This window comes from Megalops cyprinoides, chromosome 21, assembly GCF_013368585.1.
Source record: "Megalops cyprinoides isolate fMegCyp1 chromosome 21, fMegCyp1.pri, whole genome shotgun sequence".
Classification (NCBI taxonomy): domain Eukaryota; kingdom Metazoa; phylum Chordata; class Actinopteri; order Elopiformes; family Megalopidae; genus Megalops; species Megalops cyprinoides.
Genome location: NC_050603.1, coordinates 13084346 through 13105386, shown reverse-complemented (window position 1 = coordinate 13105386; position 21041 = coordinate 13084346). Strand labels below are relative to the sequence as shown.

General features: G+C 41.6%; 2 protein-coding genes across 2 annotated transcripts; one reads left to right on the top strand and one right to left on the bottom strand.

Moving 5' to 3' along the window:
• Positions 1 to 3838: 3838 nt before the first annotated feature.
• On the top strand, positions 3839 to 9058 carry mrpl9 (mitochondrial ribosomal protein L9). Its single transcript, XM_036555226.1, has 7 exons — positions 3839 to 4117; positions 5332 to 5491; positions 5746 to 5870; positions 6550 to 6603; positions 7291 to 7389; positions 7628 to 7711; positions 8326 to 9058. The coding sequence occupies exons 1-7, from the start codon at positions 4019 to 4021 to the stop codon at positions 8527 to 8529; spliced, it is 825 nt and encodes a 274-aa protein (XP_036411119.1). The 5' UTR covers positions 3839 to 4018; the 3' UTR covers positions 8530 to 9058.
• A 1929-nt stretch (positions 9059 to 10987) lies between these two features.
• prcc (proline rich mitotic checkpoint control factor) lies at positions 10988 to 18678 on the bottom strand. The gene is made up of 7 exons (XM_036555203.1): positions 17477 to 18678; positions 17028 to 17075; positions 16271 to 16795; positions 15669 to 15761; positions 14385 to 14531; positions 13904 to 13969; positions 10988 to 13472 (listed from the first exon to the last, which is right to left on the bottom strand). Exons 1-7 carry the CDS (start codon positions 17861 to 17863, stop codon positions 13386 to 13388), a joined length of 1353 nt encoding a protein of 450 aa, XP_036411096.1. The 5' UTR covers positions 17864 to 18678; the 3' UTR covers positions 10988 to 13385.
• Positions 18679 to 21041: the final 2363 nt, after the last annotated feature.

Sequence of the window (21041 nt, the reverse complement as noted above, 5' to 3'; positions counted from 1 at the left end):
CGAATCTGTTAACCTAATTACTTTAAGGTGATTAGTAGCTATGTAATAGACTGTGGTATAGGATAGAGATGTTCCTTGCCCTGCTATACTAGCTTGGTGTATTTCTCCACTATTTAAAAGGCATATACAAGAATTCCTCTCAAACACAAATAGAAAACATGAATTAGAAAGCTGGTGGACAAGCTGGGCAGTCTACTGCTACTGATAGCACAGGATGACATGCACCATTCTACCGAATCAGGTCCCCCCTGAGACAGGAGCACCTCAACCTCAACATCACAATCATTCATGTGCACAATGTAGGGTCTCTGGGGACGGTCAGGAGTAGAGCCTCCGTCAGTGCCTGGTGCAAACTGAGGAAGCCAACGTCATCCTCACATCCATACAGACCAATTCCCCATATTGGTCAGGCAGTGTAGCAGGGCAGCAACATCTGCATATTCCCTCACAAAATAGATTGATGCTCCTATAAGTGTTTAATGAACAACGACAAAAAACGTTTTAGCCACAGAAATCTTCAGTTCTGGTCATTAGGTCCAGCATCTGAGAAGTTCTACTGGATGCGCATATGCACTGTTGTGTTATGCATTGAAAAGTAAAAGGTTTAAGGTGTAAAATGTGTCTGCCTAGCAACTAAATATTATGATACCATAGTCATTCAGTCGTGTTTGAAATCTGCTGTTCCTCCTTTGTTCAGATTTCCACTGTGGTGCTCTGCCAAACAGTGCTTAATTCCACCGAATGGCAGGTCAAAGTTGGGATTTAATCCATAATCTCTTCGAATAGCCAGTAATGAAAGAAATAGCAACCAAGGGATCAGCAGTCGGTGCTGTGTATGTGTGTGCATGTGTGCACATGCTCAAAAGCACACACTAAGGAAAAATGGTTAAGTGGTAAAAGAAATTTAACTAAAAAAACAAATTATTGAGTGTTTTTCTTGTATAATTTGTTTTCCAATAATATATAATTTAGTCTTGATACATATTCAAGATACACTTGCATTCCCCCATTCAATGGGGGGAATGGCTTGGTAACAAGTATGACTTGTAAGACAAGTAGAAATGATTTCACAATATGGTCAACAATCCAGTTGAGTGGCCTCAAGATTAAAATTTTAGTTTTCACGATTTTGTCCATAAAAATGAAAAACTAATAAGTATATAGTATTAGCATGTACTTTAGCAATAATGTTTGATTTGTTGGTAATAAGACACTTTTACACACTGAGGCCTTAACCTCAGAAAACTACCAGTGCATATGTCAATAGATTGCAGTCTGTTGTGAGACATCTAGACCATCGTTATTTTACACTGTTCGTACATATTGTTAGAGTCAATATATACCAATGGGGTACACTCACCTATAGACATGGAATAGGATATAAACAAATATAGATCTAGCTTTATGAGTTCTCACTTGCTGTGAAGCTATTACTCATATCATCACATATTACATTACATTACTTCATTTAGCAGACGCTCTGAGCAACTTACAAATAAGTCCATCACTATGGTAAAAGTAGTTATCGCAACGTATTACAAGAGGTCAGTAAGATACAAAGTGAAGTGCTAGGCTAGTGTAGACTGTCACATATTCACACTTACACTAAAAGACTCAGATCCATGTTGTATTGGCTGTGCTGCATATTACCTTCCAAGTGAGCAAAAGAATCAAGGATTGTGTATCTGAATGTGGAGTGGAATTCCTGGTGATTGTGTTTGCGCTACACTGAGCTTGTACTACAGAGGGTGGAAGATTTTTTCGTCAGTCCTTTAGAGTCTATCCAGTGACTTGTGGTAAACAGGATCTTAGAACAAGTATCTTTCACTCTTTGCTTTCTATTTTTGGTTTGCCCACACAAAAATGAAAATCAGCTGATTGGCTGGCTATGCAGGTCTTGGAAAGTCACAGGTACACGTCACCATGAGTAGGACAGAGGCCAAATTTCTTTTTAAAAACTGAGCTATGGAGGAGAGGAGGGGGAAGACATTTATACCGGATTAAAAAATGATTTATCCAGTATAATTGTATATAATATGATATAATATAATAATATCATATATAATCATATCTGTTTAGGGGGAGACATAAGAAGAGCTGATATAGGATATTTTAGTTACAAAACCAGGAAAATGACACACGATATTGAACTGCACTAATTCCATATGGCAGAGACAGTATAGGATATGTTCTTTAGGCATGATGACCCCATGGTCTCAGCATGAATCTCTGCTTGTCTCTCAGACATCTCAGCCTAGATGAAGGAGTTTCACCTTAAACTGAACCTGTCTAACATGGAGCTCCTTATCATCCCAGCCAGCCTGTTGATTCAGCATGACATCACCATACAGCTTGGGTCAACAGCGGTACCCCATCAGGGAATCAAACCAGCAATCTTTTGGCTACCAGTCGTGCTCCTTACCACTGTACCACACTGCTGCCCAAGATAAATGTTATTGGTTTGCAACTGGCATTTCCCTTAAACCCACTTGCTTTTTCTCTTCCTGTAGCAAAGGGTGAGAGCAGTCACCCCACCCAGCCTCAAACCTCAAACCCAGGTCTACGGGGTACCAAACCTGCAGCTTTGACCGCAACGCCAAAGAGCAAGGCTCGTTGGTATGGCAGTCAGAGCGCATACTCAGCCGTAGTGACAGCACTCTGTCACACTGCCCTCCCCTTTGGGAAGCGTGTCCATGTGCTTCACGTACAGAGGTGTATCTCATGCATTCCCCCACCATACTTCTCCCATCCCAGGGTGCCCCACTCACTAATGCTTCACCCATCTCTGGGGTCCCTCACACCGGGAGTCAACCTAACCTGGGGGTCCCTCATACGGCTCACACACTGGGCACGCCTCTGATGGCCTCATGGCAAGCCATCCCACTCTGACACCATATGTAGCAAAGGGCGAGAGTAGTCACCCCACTTGGCCTCAAACCCAGGTCTACGGGGCACCAAACCTGCAGCTTTGACCGCAACGCTAAAGAGCAAGGCTCGTTGGTATGGCAATCAGAGCGCATACTGAGCTGTAGTGACAGCACTCAGTCACACTCCCTTAATTCCCTTTCACGCCTACAACATCCAAGGTGTGCCCAACCTCCCAGAGGCACATTAAGAACCTTTTGGTGCCATGAAAAGATAGATAAACAAATGTGAGTTGGAAAGCTGCGAGTCACTCAAATTAGCACCCGCTTTCTTTAGTGGACTTCTGTGAAAAATTGTGGCATTGTACTGTAGGATTGCATTTGTCCCCCTTGTCCCACTGCTGTGGAAGGGCAGAGACTGTCATGGTAAAGGTAGTACAAAAGGTGATTACAAAAAGTTGAATGAAAAATGGACGGGCACAGGAAAAAGTACATGGCTGTGACCACCCTCCAGAAAATCGGTAATCTGTATGAACGCATATCAGAGTAATCGCATTCACCATCAGTTACTCCTTCCTTTGGGACTTATTTCAGGGATGATTTTCAGCGGCTTCAGCTTGAAACATCCCTTAATATGCATCTTTTCCTTTGAAGATGAGACATTCATGGTAGCATTCAGGGTTATCATGTAGCTAATTGTAGACCCACCCAAAAAAGTCCAACTTCATAGATGCATTTCAAGTTGAAATACCAAGATGGACCACTCATTCCTGTGCGGAAATAGTAATATTTGTCCGGAGTTATAGTTTCTTGTGAGAATACAGTTGACAATTTTGAGAAGTTTACTATTTTTGTACAAGTTTACTTGACAGTTTCAGTTGTGCTAGCTTGTCATTTTGAAATCAGGCCGGCAATTCCGATGGACACCTACTTCGGAGGTCCTTTCTCGGTCGGCGTCGCGCAGTGATGCTTGTATAAATTCTGCGCTTCTACAGTGAAAATGATGCATATCCAGAATGATTAATATGCTCCTTAACTAAGTGCTACATATAGCCGCCGAATACAATATATCGAACAGACATTCTGTGTCTTGGAGTTGATTTTCTGTTTATTGCATACGAGGTGCTTCATTATCTAACTTTTCCTTGCTAACCATGTGGTGCAGGAGCCGTCTTGCCCTTGAAGGGTTGGTCCGGGAATTCAGTAAAGTGACGGTGTCCCCCATTCAAAACTTCTCGCAAACAGCATGTAAGGTAAGCGTTTCCCAGTATTTGTCAGTGACAGCTAATGTGTTACATTATAGACTGAGCCTTTCCTACTGCCTTCTAAGCTCAGAAGTAAAGCCTGACCTGCTGACAGACCGACACCCAGCTGAGTTGGCTTGCTAGCTAGCCATTCCCCGTTAAAAATATGTTTATTCTCGTCACAGGTGTGCAAATTCATATTATCGGCAAAAGCATTTGGAAAACCAGACCAAATGAGCTGAAGTTATGTATTTGTTGCGCAACTATAATGTCCAAGAATTACCTTGCTAGTAATTACCGCTTGCGGAATGACCGTCACCCCATAGACAACAGCAGCAAGCTGGTCACACTCACTTAAATTTTGGGGAAAAAAATTGCATACTGCACTGTTAATAAAGAAAAACCAAAATTCGGTTTTAATTTACATGTTATGTCTTTGGAAACTTAGCCATTACAAGCCAGTATAAGTAGCCATTGTCATACCATCAGCCTCAATCATGTGCCAAATTTCACAATAAATGTACATTTTTAAGAAGTTATAGTGCTGTCAAATAAGTAATAAACAAATTATAGTATGTCAACATGATTGAGCCCCCCAGCAATAAACAAGCAATGCTTACATTTAAAAGCTAGTTAAAGGAAAAATGATCCGTGACAATAATGCATTTGGTTTTCAATATAACCATAATGCAATGCCTCAGTTGTAATTATCTATTCATTTCATCAGTCTGCATTCAATTAATGGATTACATTATATCCAATATTTATTTAATGACTTGCAAATCAGCCTGCTCAGTTCTTGGGCAACTGTTATCCTAATTTGTTGCAATGCTCTCAGTGGCAATGGCTAGGGAAAGAAGTCATTCGTGATTCGTTGAAGGAACAGCACTGGGGTGTGTGGACAACTAGTTGCTGAAACTAAACGCCTCTCTGTGGAAAATGAAAAACTTCGAAACAAACAAAAACAAGCAAACAGGAGGTCAGTGACCAAAGCACTGTAGCACTGTATTAGTGCATTGTAGACAGCACTGTATTAGTGCATTGTCTAACTTTGTCGTGATTGCATTCTGCTCTTTTTCACTAATTGCTTTATTAAGATAAGATAATTGTGTTTTTTACTTTGAGTGCAACCCTTAAATTCATCCTTTCACACAGGACATCTAGGTGTTTGCAACACACATAATTATGGAAACCCTTTTTCTGTGCTCTCTGCCTCTTTACAGAACACTGTAAAAGTTGAAAGATGGTGGCAGGTTCCGCTGTCAAAAGAAGGCCGGCCCCCGAGGCTCTACGCCCGACGTCATTGGGTCTACCGATTTGTGGAGGACACCAAGCACCTTCCGCAAGGGAAGATGGAGCTCATCCTAACACAGACCGTTCCCAGTAAGTATCTGAATCAGAGGCAGGATGTGGTCACATTGTCTGGCTTCTCTTTGGATCAGTCTGTCAAATTCCATACTCATTCTCTGCAATGAAACCACAGCACTAGGTGTAATTAGATTCTCGCTCCTGCTCAAGAGCAAAGTGGATAGTTTCAGTTCACAGTTAAGTTCAGAGTCTAGTGATATATGCACCGGGCTTTGCATAACATTGTTGGCACCTCTGTTTTGAAAACCTGTCCTTGTGCTTGCTTTCAGAACTGGGCGGCAGAGGAGACACCGTCTTTGTGAGGAAATCCATTGGCCGCAATAAGCTTTTACCTGAGGGCCTTGCGGTGTATCCCTCACCAGAGAACAAGGCGATGTTTGAGGAGGAGAGAAGGGTGAGCGCATCTGTCCCTGTCCAGCTGTCTCAGCATCACAGTGTCAGTTTAAACTACTCACATTCATTTTTAACCACGCCAAAGTTACCGCAGTTACCAGTCAAGAGGGTCACTCAGGTTGTTCTTAAAGTCAAAGTAGAAGATGATCTCATGCCCAGATCACCAAAAGAAAAGTAAAACTTGTTTGGCAAACATAAAAACTGCAAGGATTTAAGGGATGCTTTGATTTAAACCCGTCTTTTCCATACTTAATCCTAAATGGTAACATTGTAGCAAGTTTTCACATCAGCAAGGTTTATCACTAGATTTTACCCATGCCTCTTCCTTAGCAGTAGCTTCATGGCCACAGATTACAGGTTTAATGTCAGTTTATATCTACAGCATCAGTCACATTGTTTGCAGTGTCAAAATGTGAGTAGTAGCTAGGGTTAGGGTTGTGACAAGTGTTTCACTGAAGCAATCTGCTGAGATCTGTACTTTCCCTCACCCAGCACTCTCCACATTCATTGCGTTTACCTGCACTTTTATAAGTGTCACTTGTAGCTCTTCATTGTGTCAGGACACATTGATTTGTGCTGTTGTGTATCTAGAATGGGCAGCTGCTCGTTCTTAGAGACCCTAGTGCTGTCACTGATGTAGGTGCACTGTCTCCAGAGGGTGACTCCCTTTCCCTTTACAGAAACTGCATGAAGGGAAGGTGGAGGAAAGGATCCAGACTCGCACGGGAGAGCTGGTAAGTGCAAGCACACCCTCAAGGGTCATTCCCTGCCAAATCAACAGAAATGTAGAATTCTCCCAAACCTTTGCTTCCCTCAGAGATCTTACAGGGAACTATATCAAGCAGTAGGTTATATAATTGTAAGCATGTAAGTTTTTACTCACTCTGATGCTTTGCCAATGATGATGCCAGAGTATTCTATGCCCATATCCTAGTGTTCCTCATGACTTTATGGCATGCTCTGTATATATATGTGCCTTGTGCATCACCTAGGATAAGAGCATCTGCCCATAAGTAAAATTACATATACATTTGTCTATTAACTGTACTTTTGTTATAATGTCATTTAAATTTCAGCTAAAATCAGACATAGCAACACAGCTGGATAATTTCTAAATGATGCATTTGAACACACTTAATTCGTTCACTTAACTTGCTAGGTAAAGTTTCCTTTTGAAAGTGTCTAACGTCTGAAGTTTTACAGTAGCAGACAGCTTTCCCCAGCTTCCTCTGGGGTACCAGACAAAATCCCAGCTTGGGATGGTTAATTAAAAGGTTTTAAGGCAGCTATGTAGGTTTCAGGATCATTGATGTCTCTGTAGGATGGCTAATGGTGAGGATGACTAACTAGGAACTAGGCTGAGTAATCTGGCCTGTGCAGATCAGTGTTACTAAAACTTCAGCCTGTGTGTGTGTCCACAGACAGTGCAGTTCCTGAAAAGCTGTAAGCTTGAAGTTGGAATGGTGAATGTGGAGTACGTGCTCACTAAAGAAATAGTGTGCCGCCAATTCCGCAAAAAGGTAGGGAAGCTTTTTTCTGAATTCTAAATACGGTGTAGTAGCAGTACATTCTAAGTACCCTGAATCAAAAGTCTTTGACTGGAGTGCTCTTGAAACAGTAAAGGTTATTGAAGCTCAGTTCAAGTAGTGCTCAGTAACCATGTTATCACACTGGACTGGGCAACATGATACAAATGTGATGTCATGCTTCAAAAAAGTTACTCCAAAAGTTACATACTCTGCCTTTTTTATTCACCAGCTCGGAGTTGTTGTCCCACCTCATGCCCTGACCCTTCCAGAAACACCAATCACAGGCTTGGGAGAGTACTGGTGCGAGGTCACGGTACGTTCTCACTTTGTGTGAACAGCCATTTATATCTGCTTTCTTTCAGTACTTGAAATGTTTGAGTGGTCTGCCACTATTTGGACCACAAACTGGCATTCATATGATCATTATGTAAAGACTATGTGTCACAGCATGGATACTCAAATTCAGTTCCCGCATCCCTGATTTTGCTTTGAGTAAGCATTCAGGGTCTGTATCTTGAAAGTAAGGTTATGCAACGTTGGAGGAGAATGAGGTATATGAGACTCAGAATAGTTTCATTGCTAGATTTTAGTTGGCCACTAGTATAAACCAAGTGTAACAACCTGAGTATTGTCCAAAATAAGATCAAGAATCTGTTGAAGATGGTAAATGAAAACAAAAACCATGTAGTACAAGAATTGTAGATGGAATGTGAGTTATTTCATGGAATTAAATAAATATAGTACTATTATTTACTACACTTACTAGAGTACTAATATAGTAAATATAGTGAATAAAAATAGTAAATAACTATAGTTTATTTCTAGGATAAGCATTATGTTAATTATCCTTAATTATGTTTGTGGGTTGGGAAGTAGCTGAGTATGCTGTACAACTGTGCTGGCGTTGATGGCTGGTGTGTTTGGCAGGTGAATGGGTTGGACACTGTGCGCATTCCCATGTCAGTGGTGCCCTTTGAGAGTCCACGCGAGAGACGCTACAGGAACTGGCTAAAGCGCCAGGGCCAAGCTGACACCCAAACACCCGGTCCAGAGGAGGCGACCAAAGACAACCCTGTGACACCAACCACTGACAACCGCAGGACCGATGACACAAAACCCTCTGAGAGTTAATAGGGTGTTTGAGTCGAAGTCTGTCATTTTATATACTGTGTAATATGCCTGAAACTCAGTGACCACAGTTTGATGCCACCAAAGTGCAGTCAGCCCAGAGCTGAACTCCCCCCTCCTGCCCAGCTACTGATGATGTCACTGGAACTAAGGCATCTCTGAACTGGTGATGTAGGAGGAAAGGGACATATTTTGGCAGAACTTTTTTTGTGTGCATATAGCGGTCAGAGATTACATAGACATCACACAGATTAGAAGTATACTTCATTTGATTGTGTAGATGTGCAGTTCTTGAAATTACAAAATATTTCCTCCGGTTTATTTCCTCCTGCTTCCTCCACTGACTGACAGCAGCAGCTCAGATCTGCCTGGGTTCATTACATCAGCAGTCAGCTCATCCTTCTCAGTCATCATGGAAATGTTTCATACCTATAAAACAGATCAGATTACCAGACAGGCCCTTAAAGGGAGATTGCAGAAACATTGAGTCATCATTACCATCACACATGGACCTGTAAAAAGTCACATGCTATGAAATATTCATCACTTGTTTTGATTGTAAAAAGATGTGGAATTAAAATCCAGAATTTTTGCCATTGGCTCCATTTTTTTTTTTTTTCCATTGTAGCTGGAATCCTACCGGGATTGTGGGTTTGTCTCCTTAGTGGTTACATATTGTTTTAAAATTTTTGTTAAATCAGGTTTATACAGCTGGGTCAGATACTTGTCATTATGACTTATGAAATGTGGATTTATGATCTGTACCATCACAGTCACAATTCATATTGAAAGTAGCAAGCCAGTAGTAACTGCTAGGGTGAAGAAAATTTGCATGATTATGGACTCATTTCCATGAACAGAGCAGTCCCTATCTACACAAGAGCATTACAGACACACTTCATTCATTGACTTCATTCTGTGGTGTGGCTTTACTGACTCAGTACCAGGCAGCTCCATGCTCTGTGGAAGAAAGTGCTCTGCTGAGAGAGCAGCAGCTCCTTTGGTCTCGCCAGTGCGCCGATTGCAAGATGATCTGGAGCTGAATCAATCTTGTCAGCACCTGAAGCTGGTTGAGATGGGGCTTTTAGCCAGTTCTCTTGCCACAAATAAAATGTGTTTAACCCTAATGTTAACAGCTGCATGTGGACCCTTTCAAATACATTTTAGCCAGTTCTCTTGCCACAAATAAAATGTGTTTAACCCTAATGTTAACAGCTGCATGTGCACCCTTTCAAATAAATGGCACAAGTGGAATGTTCCAAACCCTCTTGCAAAGAAAGGGTTGGTGCCTGACCCTTGCTTAGTAAATGATGTCTGTGCCATCTTCATCAATGGCACCATCTGCTGGCCTACAAGAAGTGCTACAATAGTTCTTATGCTGGCAAATGGGACATTTTCACCTGAGCATAAAATGTATACAAGAAACATTATGCATCCACGGCATTTATGATTTGAGTCCACTGAGTTGTGTTTTTTCCCCAGAATTTTTTCTGATATACAACCTTTTAAATGAAGTGAAAAAGAAGAGAATTATTCTTTTGAAATTTTGAACTGTATTACTTTTTGTTCCAAGTGACGTTGCACCTCTCTCACACCCCTCAGGTTGCAGTATATGACCGCATTCCTCTGATTGGTCAAAATAACCCATGTGACTTGTCTTTTCAATTCAAAGACAAGTGTGAGTTGAGAGGAAAGAGACCTTGTCTGACCTCATTATACTGATTGGGAGGTAATTGGGGAAAGAGTAGTCGCCAGCAGCTACCCATTGAAAAAAATGAGTTTAACACAGTTGACTGAAACAGAAACTGCTGCCCATAGTAACTCTTAGTAACAAAGACCAAGATGCACAGAAGTCTCAGGATTCAACATTCCTGCAATATGAAGCCAAGATATCAAGCGACTTTTATTTCAACATCACATTTGTCATACAAAGGACAAGGTAAAATACAACTGCGTTCAAACTGATTTGAGTACAGCTCATATGTTACAGTGTCAAAGGTTGTAAAAGTCACCTCTATTCATTTTGATCAGACATTTTACATTGGATTAAAAACAATACATCAATAATTTGGCATATACTTACTATCAGTTGTCTATCCTAAATTCAGAAATATGTTTCAATCTATGTGATACTGTCTTTAGAGGGCTTCATACTAGGCAATTCCCCTCTTCATGCTCATTGTTATGGGAGCTCTTGACTGGTTGTCAGATTGGTGGAGGTCAATAGTGAGATGCAAGCTGGCTTGGGCTGCCTATCTGAAGCGGGTGATCTGGAAGATGCTGAATGAAACTGGCCCACATCGGTTTGCCCATCGCAAACATAATCCGCATGATCAACCTAGATTTAACGTTCTTGCTTGTTATATTTGTCTCTGGGGACAGATGGTACTGTGCAAACGCCCTGGTCAGCTCAGGTCCAGGAGCAAGGGGGCACGGTTGTGCTGGGGGTGAGAATGTGGAGCAAATGGATCTGAATTGGTCATGGCAAATTTAACTGTTGATTCCACACAGCTGCTTTCAGCATAAAGGTGGTAACCACAGAAATTCCTTACAAATGACAGTTTAAATACACTGTAAAATTTGGTCTCAAAGAAATACTTTATTATACATCCCCTGGCAAATTCCATTTGAAAAATTGTGTCACAACTCCAGACATTTCAACCCAAGCCAGAATCTTACAGATGACAAGAGTCTGTGTGTGGGAAACAGTCCTAAATACAATACCATGGTACAGAAAAATAAACCAATAATGCGCAGGTTTGCAAAAAATCCAAGAAAGGGAGGGTAACAAAAGGAAGTAACACTTCTTAAGTCTAAATCTCCAAGGATGTGTGTAACAAGGTGCACTATGGTAACTTGTCTGGGGCGTACCATTCTGGTTCTTGGGGGAGTGTTCAGATTAAAGGCTGCTAACCATACTACAGGGGTGCACAACATATTGCCCATAGGCAGTGGTGTTCCCTGTTTTTTTTTGATTCTCAGCAAGTCCCAAATAATTTCCTAGGCAAGCAAGCACACTTTGACTTAGCATGTTTGGGTTTTAGTGCAGTCTTCCTTGTGAAATGTATTCCAAGACACTCTTGTAACATTAAAGTGATAGTAGCCAACTTACAGTACAGTAGACTCCTGACAACTGCATATGCTCACTTCTGTTTTAATATTATTCACTTAAAAAGTAAGTAAAGTCAGTGGCACAGTGCAACTACAGAGACGACTTTATGCTTCATCACCATCCATTAGGAAAAAGCAACAAAACAGCAACAGTATCTTGACAAAATCCTCCCATTGAACTCCTGTGCTGAAGAAAAGTATCTCTGCTGAAGGCAGATACCACCAAATAGTTCAATCCAGCGTGAGGACTGACAAATTTCTTTAAGGACATCAAGTACTATGACCTCAGGAATACTGACTTCATATGCAGCAGCTGCCAAGGAATATGATATTTGCCAGGTTGAAACATGAACAAAAAATATCAAATCCCTAACAATAAAGCTACACAGTTAAATCAGTCTTTCTGAGACAACACCCAATCCTTCCAGAATGACCATGCAATGATGCGTTATGAACATGATTATATTCCCATGAAAGCTATGAACAAATTAAAAGCAAAGCCAGTAATCTTGCAGATTTCTCTGCTGCACCAGATGAAACCATGGAAGATAAGCAAGTTGAGGGTTCAAAGGTGGCCATAGCTACAGATGGTGTTCCAACAGCTGTCGGCTTCATTGTTTGTTTAAAAAAGCACACAGAACCAGGCTGTCTTAAGAAACTAGCACCCCTGAATCAACAGGACTTGCTGCCTGCAAAGTATTTGCAGTTTAAAGAACTAATGGATTACACTGGATACTCTGGTGAGTTCATTCATCGAAGTAAAAATTACGGGAAATTTCAGGAATTTTTCAAAATATTGCATACAGAAATCCTGAATATCACATCTAAGAGATGGATGAGTGGAAGGAGTTATTAAAAAAGATGCTCTACCTGTTAAAAAAATCAAATGGCCTTTCTGTGAGACCACCAAAGAAACATTCCAGGGTTGGAAGAGGCTTTCCTAACCAACTTAAACCAGACACCAAGGTCCGAAGATGAAGCCGAAGCTGAAAAGTTCAGCAGTCAGTCTGAAGCTGTGTGTGCCTTTGATTTTGAGCTGAAGGTTCCAGTGGTCCTCTCATAAGAGGCCAGCTAAAACAAGAGGTGAGTGGTACTGCCATCCACATGTTCTTGGAGCAAACAGGAAGTTACACAATTTCAGAAGGGCTGATCCACATTCAAACTTTTCCCTCAGATGCCACTAGGATATCTGTTATTGTCAACCTCAAAATAGACCAAATGCTTCAGAGTACTGACGAGCAAACACCTCTTCCTGAATCTGCCCAACCTCTGAACACTAAGCGGTTTTCACATTTGAGCAGAGTAACGCTACATTTAAATTCGATGTTCGGCAGCATTTGTTTGTAAAGGCAAAAGCGCTCCCTGGTGAGGCTGAACACAAATCATATGTATACAAGACTTGCTCTTGACAATCTGTACACAGCGCTCAGAGCAGCCAACACCACATTTGAGCTTTACACCATCATCAAAGCTGGCATCACACTAAATCCCACGGAGTTACTTTATTTTAATATCCCTTTTGTAAAAACACTCTTGCTTTTTCAGGTTTCCTCACACAAAATCTCTCACAAACATGTATAAATGTATGTTCAGTAAGGTGGTACACACAAGTGTTGGGGGGATATGTCACCCTTTGCTAGTCTGAAGCCACAACTTGCTTTTGTTGTTGAAAAAAAAAAATTAAAGAAAGGTTGTGCACCCCTGCCATAGACCACCCTCTGACCTGCCTCCCTGTGCAGTAACAGCCACTAGAAGCCGTACTTGGCTTGTGTTTGTCGGCGGGTCAGTTTGTTCTCTGCCCAGCTGTTCTTCAGTTCCAGCTCTCTCTCCTTGGCCTGTTGGGGGAAAAGGTCAAAGTTAATGCCAGAAACTTGAAAAGGCAAGATGCTGCAAGGTCATGTTGCAATAGTCTGCAAGTACAAAAGCCCTGCCCTCCTCTGTAATTGAGCATTAAACAGCATAAAGTAACACCATGTTAGCAAAGATTCTAGCGATTATTTCTTCTGATACTTAAGAAATCATATTTTAACAGTAACAGTACTTGGGAAAACTGAGTGTTTTACATTTCCCCTCCAACAGGTGGAGGTACAACAATCACGGATAACAATAACGCAGAATGCATTTGCTAAAGAAAAATGTTTGCCAACCCACTGCTTCAAGACAGGGTCCGAATTTGAATGCCTTCGGTTTGTTCAGGTGTAACATTATCCACAATATTCGCATTCTGAGTGCAAAATCAAGTATTCATAATGCCCCGTGCCCTTACCTGGTGGATTAGATATGTGATCTGGTGCTTACGCCTCTGCTGTCCTGTAGGCTGCTCTCCTTTTTTCTGTAGAGACAGAAGCAGCGTGAGAGGGAGCCACAGAATGAGCCACAACCAAGTGAAAAAACACAGACACAGCCCTACAGTCATTTGAAAACAAAACAGAGAAAACTTAACAACAGCATATAACTTTTGACAAGTACAAAAATTCAGAAGTGCTGTGAATTTTCAGATTTATCAAACTAATATTTAAAAGATGTTTGGAGGAAAGCCCCCATTTCCAGGACCAGGATTTGGACACAGTAACCTAGGCGGTTTCTTATTGTGTAACCTTCTCCCTCTCAACTCATGTTCTGCAAACCATGTGCTTAATGAATGCAAATTTTCCCCCACTGATGTTACAAACTCTCTAAAAGGTGAGCAGAGCCCCCCTCTTTACATTTACACTCACACACACACACACACACACACACACACACACCTTGCTGAAAGACTTGCGTTGCTCCTTCTCCTCCGTCATGCTTTTAGTCATCCACTGCTGGCTGCCGATCAGCTGGTCATCCCCTTTGATCTCCAGGAACTTCACCTCCTCCTTGCCCCGGTTCCGCTTCCCCTGAAGTCGACGGAACTGCAAGGAGAGTAAAAAGGGACCCCAGTGCTGTGAGTTATGACCTGTTTTTTCAGTGGAGGTAAACAGAGATTCCATGAATCCCAAAATGGGTGGAGTGTTCATGTGTCACCAGCAACACATCTCCTGAACCAATCAGACGGTTTATCTGTGGAGAGCAAAGCCTTCTGATTCATTCAAACAAGTGATTGACACCACATGACAGCTCTACCTACCATAGGATTTATAAGGCCTCACTTATTTACAGGACTTCCATCTTTCACGCAGTAGTGACAACACTGCTGTAACATTCTGGTAATGTTACAACATCACAGAAGGGAGGGAGGAGCAAATAAGGCTCCTTTGTGTTAACTAGTTGGTTTTGGTAGTGGTACAGCATAGTTTAAGGAAATAGACTCCTATTCCCAAACTTAGATGGTGAATGCAATTTACTTCAAATCTGTTGTTCCCTTTCTGAAAGGCACTAAACCTGAACTGATTCAGTAAACACTCAACTGTATTAACATGTAAAAATGTAAACTATAGTCTGCCAAGGATACAAGCGTTTGCTGAACAAATAAATAAGGTCTTGTACAGGTTACTCACATTTGACCTCCCAGGACAATTATGTACGGCCTGCAATTTAAACCTTATGCATTTAAATGACAAGGACAATCAGAGTGATTAAAACCTTGTACTGAATGATTCCTTCATTTTTTAAAATTTCATCAATGATTCAGTCATGTTAAATTTTTCTGCATTCAAAATGGCAGTCAGAGGGAATATTCTCAAATTTGTTCTAAGCTACATTTCTATTGCAGCTGTGGGTAAGCTATATCCCAGGTGTAGCTAGACAAAACTAAATGAAACAAGGTGGTCAAAACGCCTGTAAAAAAGAGCAAGATTTGGTGTGCAATCAATGTCAAACAAATGACACTGTCATCATTCACAAACCACACACCTATGTTCACATATTTATACATGTCTCTATACGTAAACAGAAGGCTGGGAAATTTTTTTTCAATGGGGTCATGAATTTTTCCATTGTATTATTCCACTCCCTGTTGTGAAAATCTCGGGCCTGTGCTAAGAAAGGAAAAGAGGGATATCGTCTTGTCTGAGCTGAGCATAAGGAGCTTAAAGGCGGAGTCCCATTACCGCCTCATCATCGAAAAGAGATGAGGATCCAGGCTCTTCCGTCTCTGTCACTCCAGGGTCAGGCTCTGGATAGTAGCCCCCGCTGTAGTAGTCCTGGCCAATGGGAAACATTAGGTTAGATGGTACCTGCAGTAAATAATTCTGTAAAAACTCTCTTCACATGAACTGATGCTCAATACAGAAGAAAAAATGTTCTGTAAACAATAATGTAGATAAAGAATATTCTTTGCTAATTTTAGTTACTGCCATGCACATACATATGTGAAGAATCTGAAAAGAAACAGAACTTGCTTAAATCTGTAAACTCAGGGGAAAAGCATGCTGCATTTGCCTGTTTGTTATGCCTCATGGTAATGTAATATACAAGCCATAAGGAAATATCTTCAAACATTCTTCTAATTTTGAGTTGTTAAAGACACATGTACTACTTGAATGAGTCATTGTTGTCCAGTATTCTACCTGTAACTTTTCCTCCAACAGGCACGCATTTATGGAGATATCAGCTCAAAGCGCATGGAGTCAAATGGCCAATATGCTTACACAGAATATGAGCTGGTTAAAATCCGTGACATACGGTCATAACGCCTTTGGATATGCCTTACCTGAGAGAAATGTTCCTGCCCTTGGCTGTGACTGGCAGGGTCCTGGTACCGGGGGTAGAACGACTCCTGCTGCTGGCCATCCCAGGCCCCACTAGCACCTGGGTAATTCTGAGGGACTGAAGCGAAATCCAGGGGGGCATCTGACTGGAAAGGCGGTTCTGTCCCAGGGGGAGGGGGCAGCTCAGAGGCCATGGCAGGGTCTGGTTCTGGAGTGGGGAGGACAGGGGGAGGCTGAGAGCTCTCAGGGAGAGAGAAGTAGTTTTCGGGGGCCAAATCTTCGTCGCTGCCCTCCTCCTCCTGCGCCATCTGCCGCGCCAGCTGCAGAGCCGCTGACTTGGCGGCAGCCTTGATGGCGGAGGGCGAGGCGCTGGCACCCGGGGTCGGTGCAACACCGGCAGGACGGGCGGGGGCCCTCGGCTCCTGAGGGCGTTTGGTGAGGGCATGTGGAACCAAGGCCCGCTGGGTCTCTTTGACAACCAGATTTCGTGGTTGTGGGAGGAGAGAGGAGAGACCACCACCCGAGGCCTGACAACAAGCAACAGAGGTAATCACGTCAGCTTCAAATAAACAAAGCACACAGCCATTGTGAATGCATGCTCCAAAAACAGAACAGAAGACCCTGGACTGTTTAATATTGCATTCTAAAATTTACTGATGGAGACCTGGAGAGGAGGAGGCCACTGATTTAGCTCCCTCAAATAAAGAGTACAGGAATTCACAAAACAGCATTTGCAAAACAGTCTCTTTTTAATCTTACCTGGGTAGGAACTTTTTTGCTCACTGGTTCATCCTCATCTGAGTCTGACTGTTGAAAAGATGACAAACACTAGATAAACCATATGGAAATCAAGAGACCTGTGAAACACAGTGACCACGAGGGTTTTTAAATTTAGAACGAGCTTGTTGTATGTTCAAAGTTTGGACAGGTGCCGGCAGTAACATGATCTTCATTCAAACACTTACAGGACAATCTGCTATTGTGATAGTGTGATCGTTGCCTCTAATGTTGCTGGAAGCGTGAGGACTTACATCACATAACATCACATAAATTTGGTGATGGGTGGTGAAGCCCACAGAGAGGCATTTTAACCCTTATATTACAGCATCTTTCATCGCCACCATGGCACAACATTAGTCAACGCTTGGCGACTGTAAACACCAGAATTACGAAAAGAATGTTTAAGACGAAACTGTCTTGGCACTCACGTCTCCTCCCCGAAGTTCTGGAATGGTAATTTTCACAGGCTCTGTGCGCTTCTTCGGTTTCGGTAAATTTAACAGTAACCCTCTTGAACCCGGGGCCGTTTCCTCTTCGTTCTTGGGTTCCAAATTCTGCTTAGGCTCTGTGTTTGATAAGAATGAGGATGATCGCTGAGAGCTACTGAAATTACGCGCATTATCTTTCGGGGGAGGGAGATTTATTCCAATGTTTGGTCCAGTACTTTTCAGACCCTCTGGTTCCGGAGATTCTGTAGATCCCTTTGGAGCAGGGAGGCTTGCAAAAAGTCCTGAAATTTTGCCTCCTTTTTCGAAAGATACCGGCGTGTCTTCAGTGTCGCTTTCATCGCTGCTACCGTATGCAACTAGAGACATGACTCACTTTAACTGCAACTAGCGTTAGCTAGAATGCATATAACTAAATATATATATTTAAAATTCACTCTTGTCACTTTCACGTGTATCCACGTGGGAGCTAGTTTCCTTTCGAGGAGAAAAGGTAGCTAACGTTAGTTAACTCGCCAACTATACAATTATAGCTGGCTAGCTAACTAAATGGTAATACTAGGTGGCTAGAATTCCGGGTGAAACCAAGTTTCCTGCACAAAATTCATCTTATACGTCTAAACTAACAAACCATTGAAATGTTTAACGTATAGCTTTGTACTTAACTGACTATATGCGCAAATGGTCTTTGCATGTCTCCAGTACGAATCCTCGTTCTGTCGTGCAGCTAGCCAGCTTGCTAACCTAACAACCCAGTTGTCCTTTAACAATTACTGTTAATTTAGGTTATCTTGCTTTGTATGTTTCAGTTGCTATCGAAAGATAAAATAACCGTGTGACAGCGTTGTCGGTTTACTGGTTCCTTTTTGTGCGAACGAAATCCACCAGACGAGTACTGCGATCCAGTTTTGGTTTCAAATTGAGGTCGGGGATTAGCTAATTTACTAGCGAACTAGCTAGGCCGCAACTGGTTGTTCCGTCGTAATATCTTCCACATTTGAATATAATATATTTTCCATACTGTCCATGTGAAAGCGCTGCCGGCCCTTTGTAATAGATATCCAGAATTCCTTTCCACCATGAGTAAATTCACGGTTGTGTTTACATTTGGGGTAACGTAGGCTATTGCTTTCAGAGCCTACGGAGGCATTCAAAACATCAGATGGATTCAGGAGGATCAATGCAGCGCAGCATCTGTGCAGCGTGCGCAGCAGCGCAGAAAACGTCTGACAATGGGCTATTTTGGACCTTCCTGTAACGGACTATGTGGACTCCTTCTCGGCAGAAAATGTGACTGCAGGGATTTAAAAGGAAATTACATAACAGTGTCATACAATCTATTCAACAGTGATCTCATATTATTCTGTTCATGAGTGTCATCTTGTTCAGATTCTCTGATCTTTAAAGTTTGTGGATCTGTGGACAATGGGCACAGACAATGTGATGAGCTATCCATAACTTAAAATAACAATGAGCAGCATTAGGTCTTAAATACAACCATGGACAACCACAGCCATTGGAGCTGGTCTGTCACCTTTTTGCTGTTTCTCTGTTCTATACTTTGTTAGTTGCTACAGAATGTATTTTCTGCATGTCTACATGTGCCTTTCAGCATTGCATCATATCAACACAACCAGCCAAATGAACACTATGAAGAATGGGCCCCACACGCTTGCTATCCAGATTATATCACTGGGGAATTCATTCAGTGTTTATGGTTGATTGAATGTGTTCCTTCGTAGAATAACAATCCGTTTTAAATATTGTTTTGTGTTCCTTAGGGATGAGCCGCAGTAAAAGGTGTATTCATAGTGCCAGAGAGGAATGGATCAGAAATGGCATGTAATGCATTTTAGACTGCCAGGGATTTCATGGATTAATTGTTTTAAAAATGATATGATTAAACCACTGCTCCATTTAATTTTGGTTGGAATGCTTGATTCAGTTGATTAGAATAACTTCAGAAAGCAAAAAGCTCAAACAAGTCTAATGAAATAAAGCTGATGACTCTGGCACGTAAAGCTCAACACGGACTAGCACAGAAGGTTACATTGAATGTGCCTCAGCCATATAGCCAGAGGGACACATGGCACAGTACAAATACTCTACTAATGTCAATTTTCTGTGAAACATGAAACCAAGATAAGTGTATGTGCCCACTGCCTTTACTCATACATTACCTTTATACATTGAGCCTGGATGTAATTTCCTGTGTCTGTCTGATATGTTGGAAAGAATCTTACAAACACACTGAAATATGTGATTTAGCAAAGTTGGAACTGGTTTAGATGTACATGTTCTTTTTGGAGCAATGGTTGGCAGATACATTCTCCACAGCTGATTCTTAGGACATGTGTTAGCTCCTGTTGCACAGACAGCAATATCACCAGTTGCAGATAAATGTCTCTTGCTGCAGCTGTGATTGTCTCGAATGCACACTTATTGTTACATACTGCACATTGTGAGAGTGGTTAACTTTGGCATAGCAGAGTAGATAATTGCATGCAACCAGTTACTACAGCATAACTCACCCCTCAGATGGCAGGCACTCCAGTGGTTGATGCAGAGGCTGTGTTTAAATGCATTATACTGCACATTTTGTGCAAATTCTATACATTACAAGGACACTGTATGCCATTCACTGCGCCCATATCATCAAAACCATACACCATGCGACAGCGTGCTCCACATAACAGTAGAAGGACAACTTCCGACTTACAGCATAAAGATCAGTGGATCTATTCTGAATTTTGTGCATAATGAAACCCTTACACAAGACCAAAGAGCTGATGGCCACATTTGAGCCTATCCACCTGGTGAGTGTTTGAGCAGACTTCTCATGGTAATTGTTATCTACTAATCACTCAAGATACAAATCTGATCAATAAAAGGACATTCATATGCTATATCAGTGCATGATTATGCATTTAATTAAGTCTGTGATCCCCTGGGCTAAAAACCAACAAAGTGCCAACTGAAGGGAAGGTCATCACAACCAAATTATATGAATAATTTCTAAAAATAAGTGAAAACCTCCTTCAGTCATTACTCTAAAGGCTTTTCCACCAAGTCCCTGACTGGAATTATACAACCCGTGCCTGTTATTTTTAAGGAAATTGAGAAGCAGCTTCATTCAGCTAAATGAAAGCGAACCATTCGTTTCAATGCCACTTTACACAGTTTCACTGTTTGCAAATTTTCCATTGGCACTTGAAAGCCTGCATTAGTAAAATGTGCTATTCATACCATGACAGTATTATTTCTTAGTATAAGGCACATGCTGTCAAATGTCATACCACTCCAGTCTATATTAGTAGATGTCAAAAATGTCTTTGAAGCAGAGCTGGATCTCGATGTAGGCATACGTTTATTTTCTCTGTTGTTGATACTCTTGTGTGAAGGAGGGGCTAAAACGGATCGTGAACCTTTTTGTTACAATTTTTCGTCTTCTGATGCCAGCTACAAATAAATAATTTTAATGGGGTTTCACAACTTCCAGGCAATTTGAATATATGTAGACATTTAGTTTTTATGCAAGCAGTTTATT

What these genes read in the sequence shown, in the direction of transcription:
- mrpl9 (XM_036555226.1), top strand. Translation starts at nt 4,019, where the DNA reads ATGTGGTGCAGGAGCCGTCTTGCCCTTGAAGGGTTGGTCCGGGAATTC. An exon ending in TCTCGCAAACAGCATGTAAG is followed by an intron (nt 4,118 to 5,331) that starts GTAAGCGTTTCC and finishes GCCTCTTTACAG; the next exon opens with AACACTGTAAAAGTTGAAAG. An exon ending in GCCGCCAATTCCGCAAAAAG is followed by an intron (nt 7,390 to 7,627) that starts GTAGGGAAGCTT and finishes TTTATTCACCAG; the next exon opens with CTCGGAGTTGTTGTCCCACC.
- prcc (XM_036555203.1), bottom strand. Translation starts at nt 17,863, where the DNA reads ATGTCTCTAGTTGCATACGGTAGCAGCGATGAAAGCGACACTGAAGAC. An exon ending in CAGAACTTCGGGGAGGAGAC is followed by an intron (nt 17,076 to 17,476) that starts GTGAGTGCCAAG and finishes TCTTTTCAACAG; the next exon opens with TCAGACTCAGATGAGGATGA. An exon ending in CTCTTTTCGATGATGAGGCG is followed by an intron (nt 14,532 to 15,668) that starts GTAATGGGACTC and finishes CTCTCCTTGCAG; the next exon opens with TTCCGTCGACTTCAGGGGAA.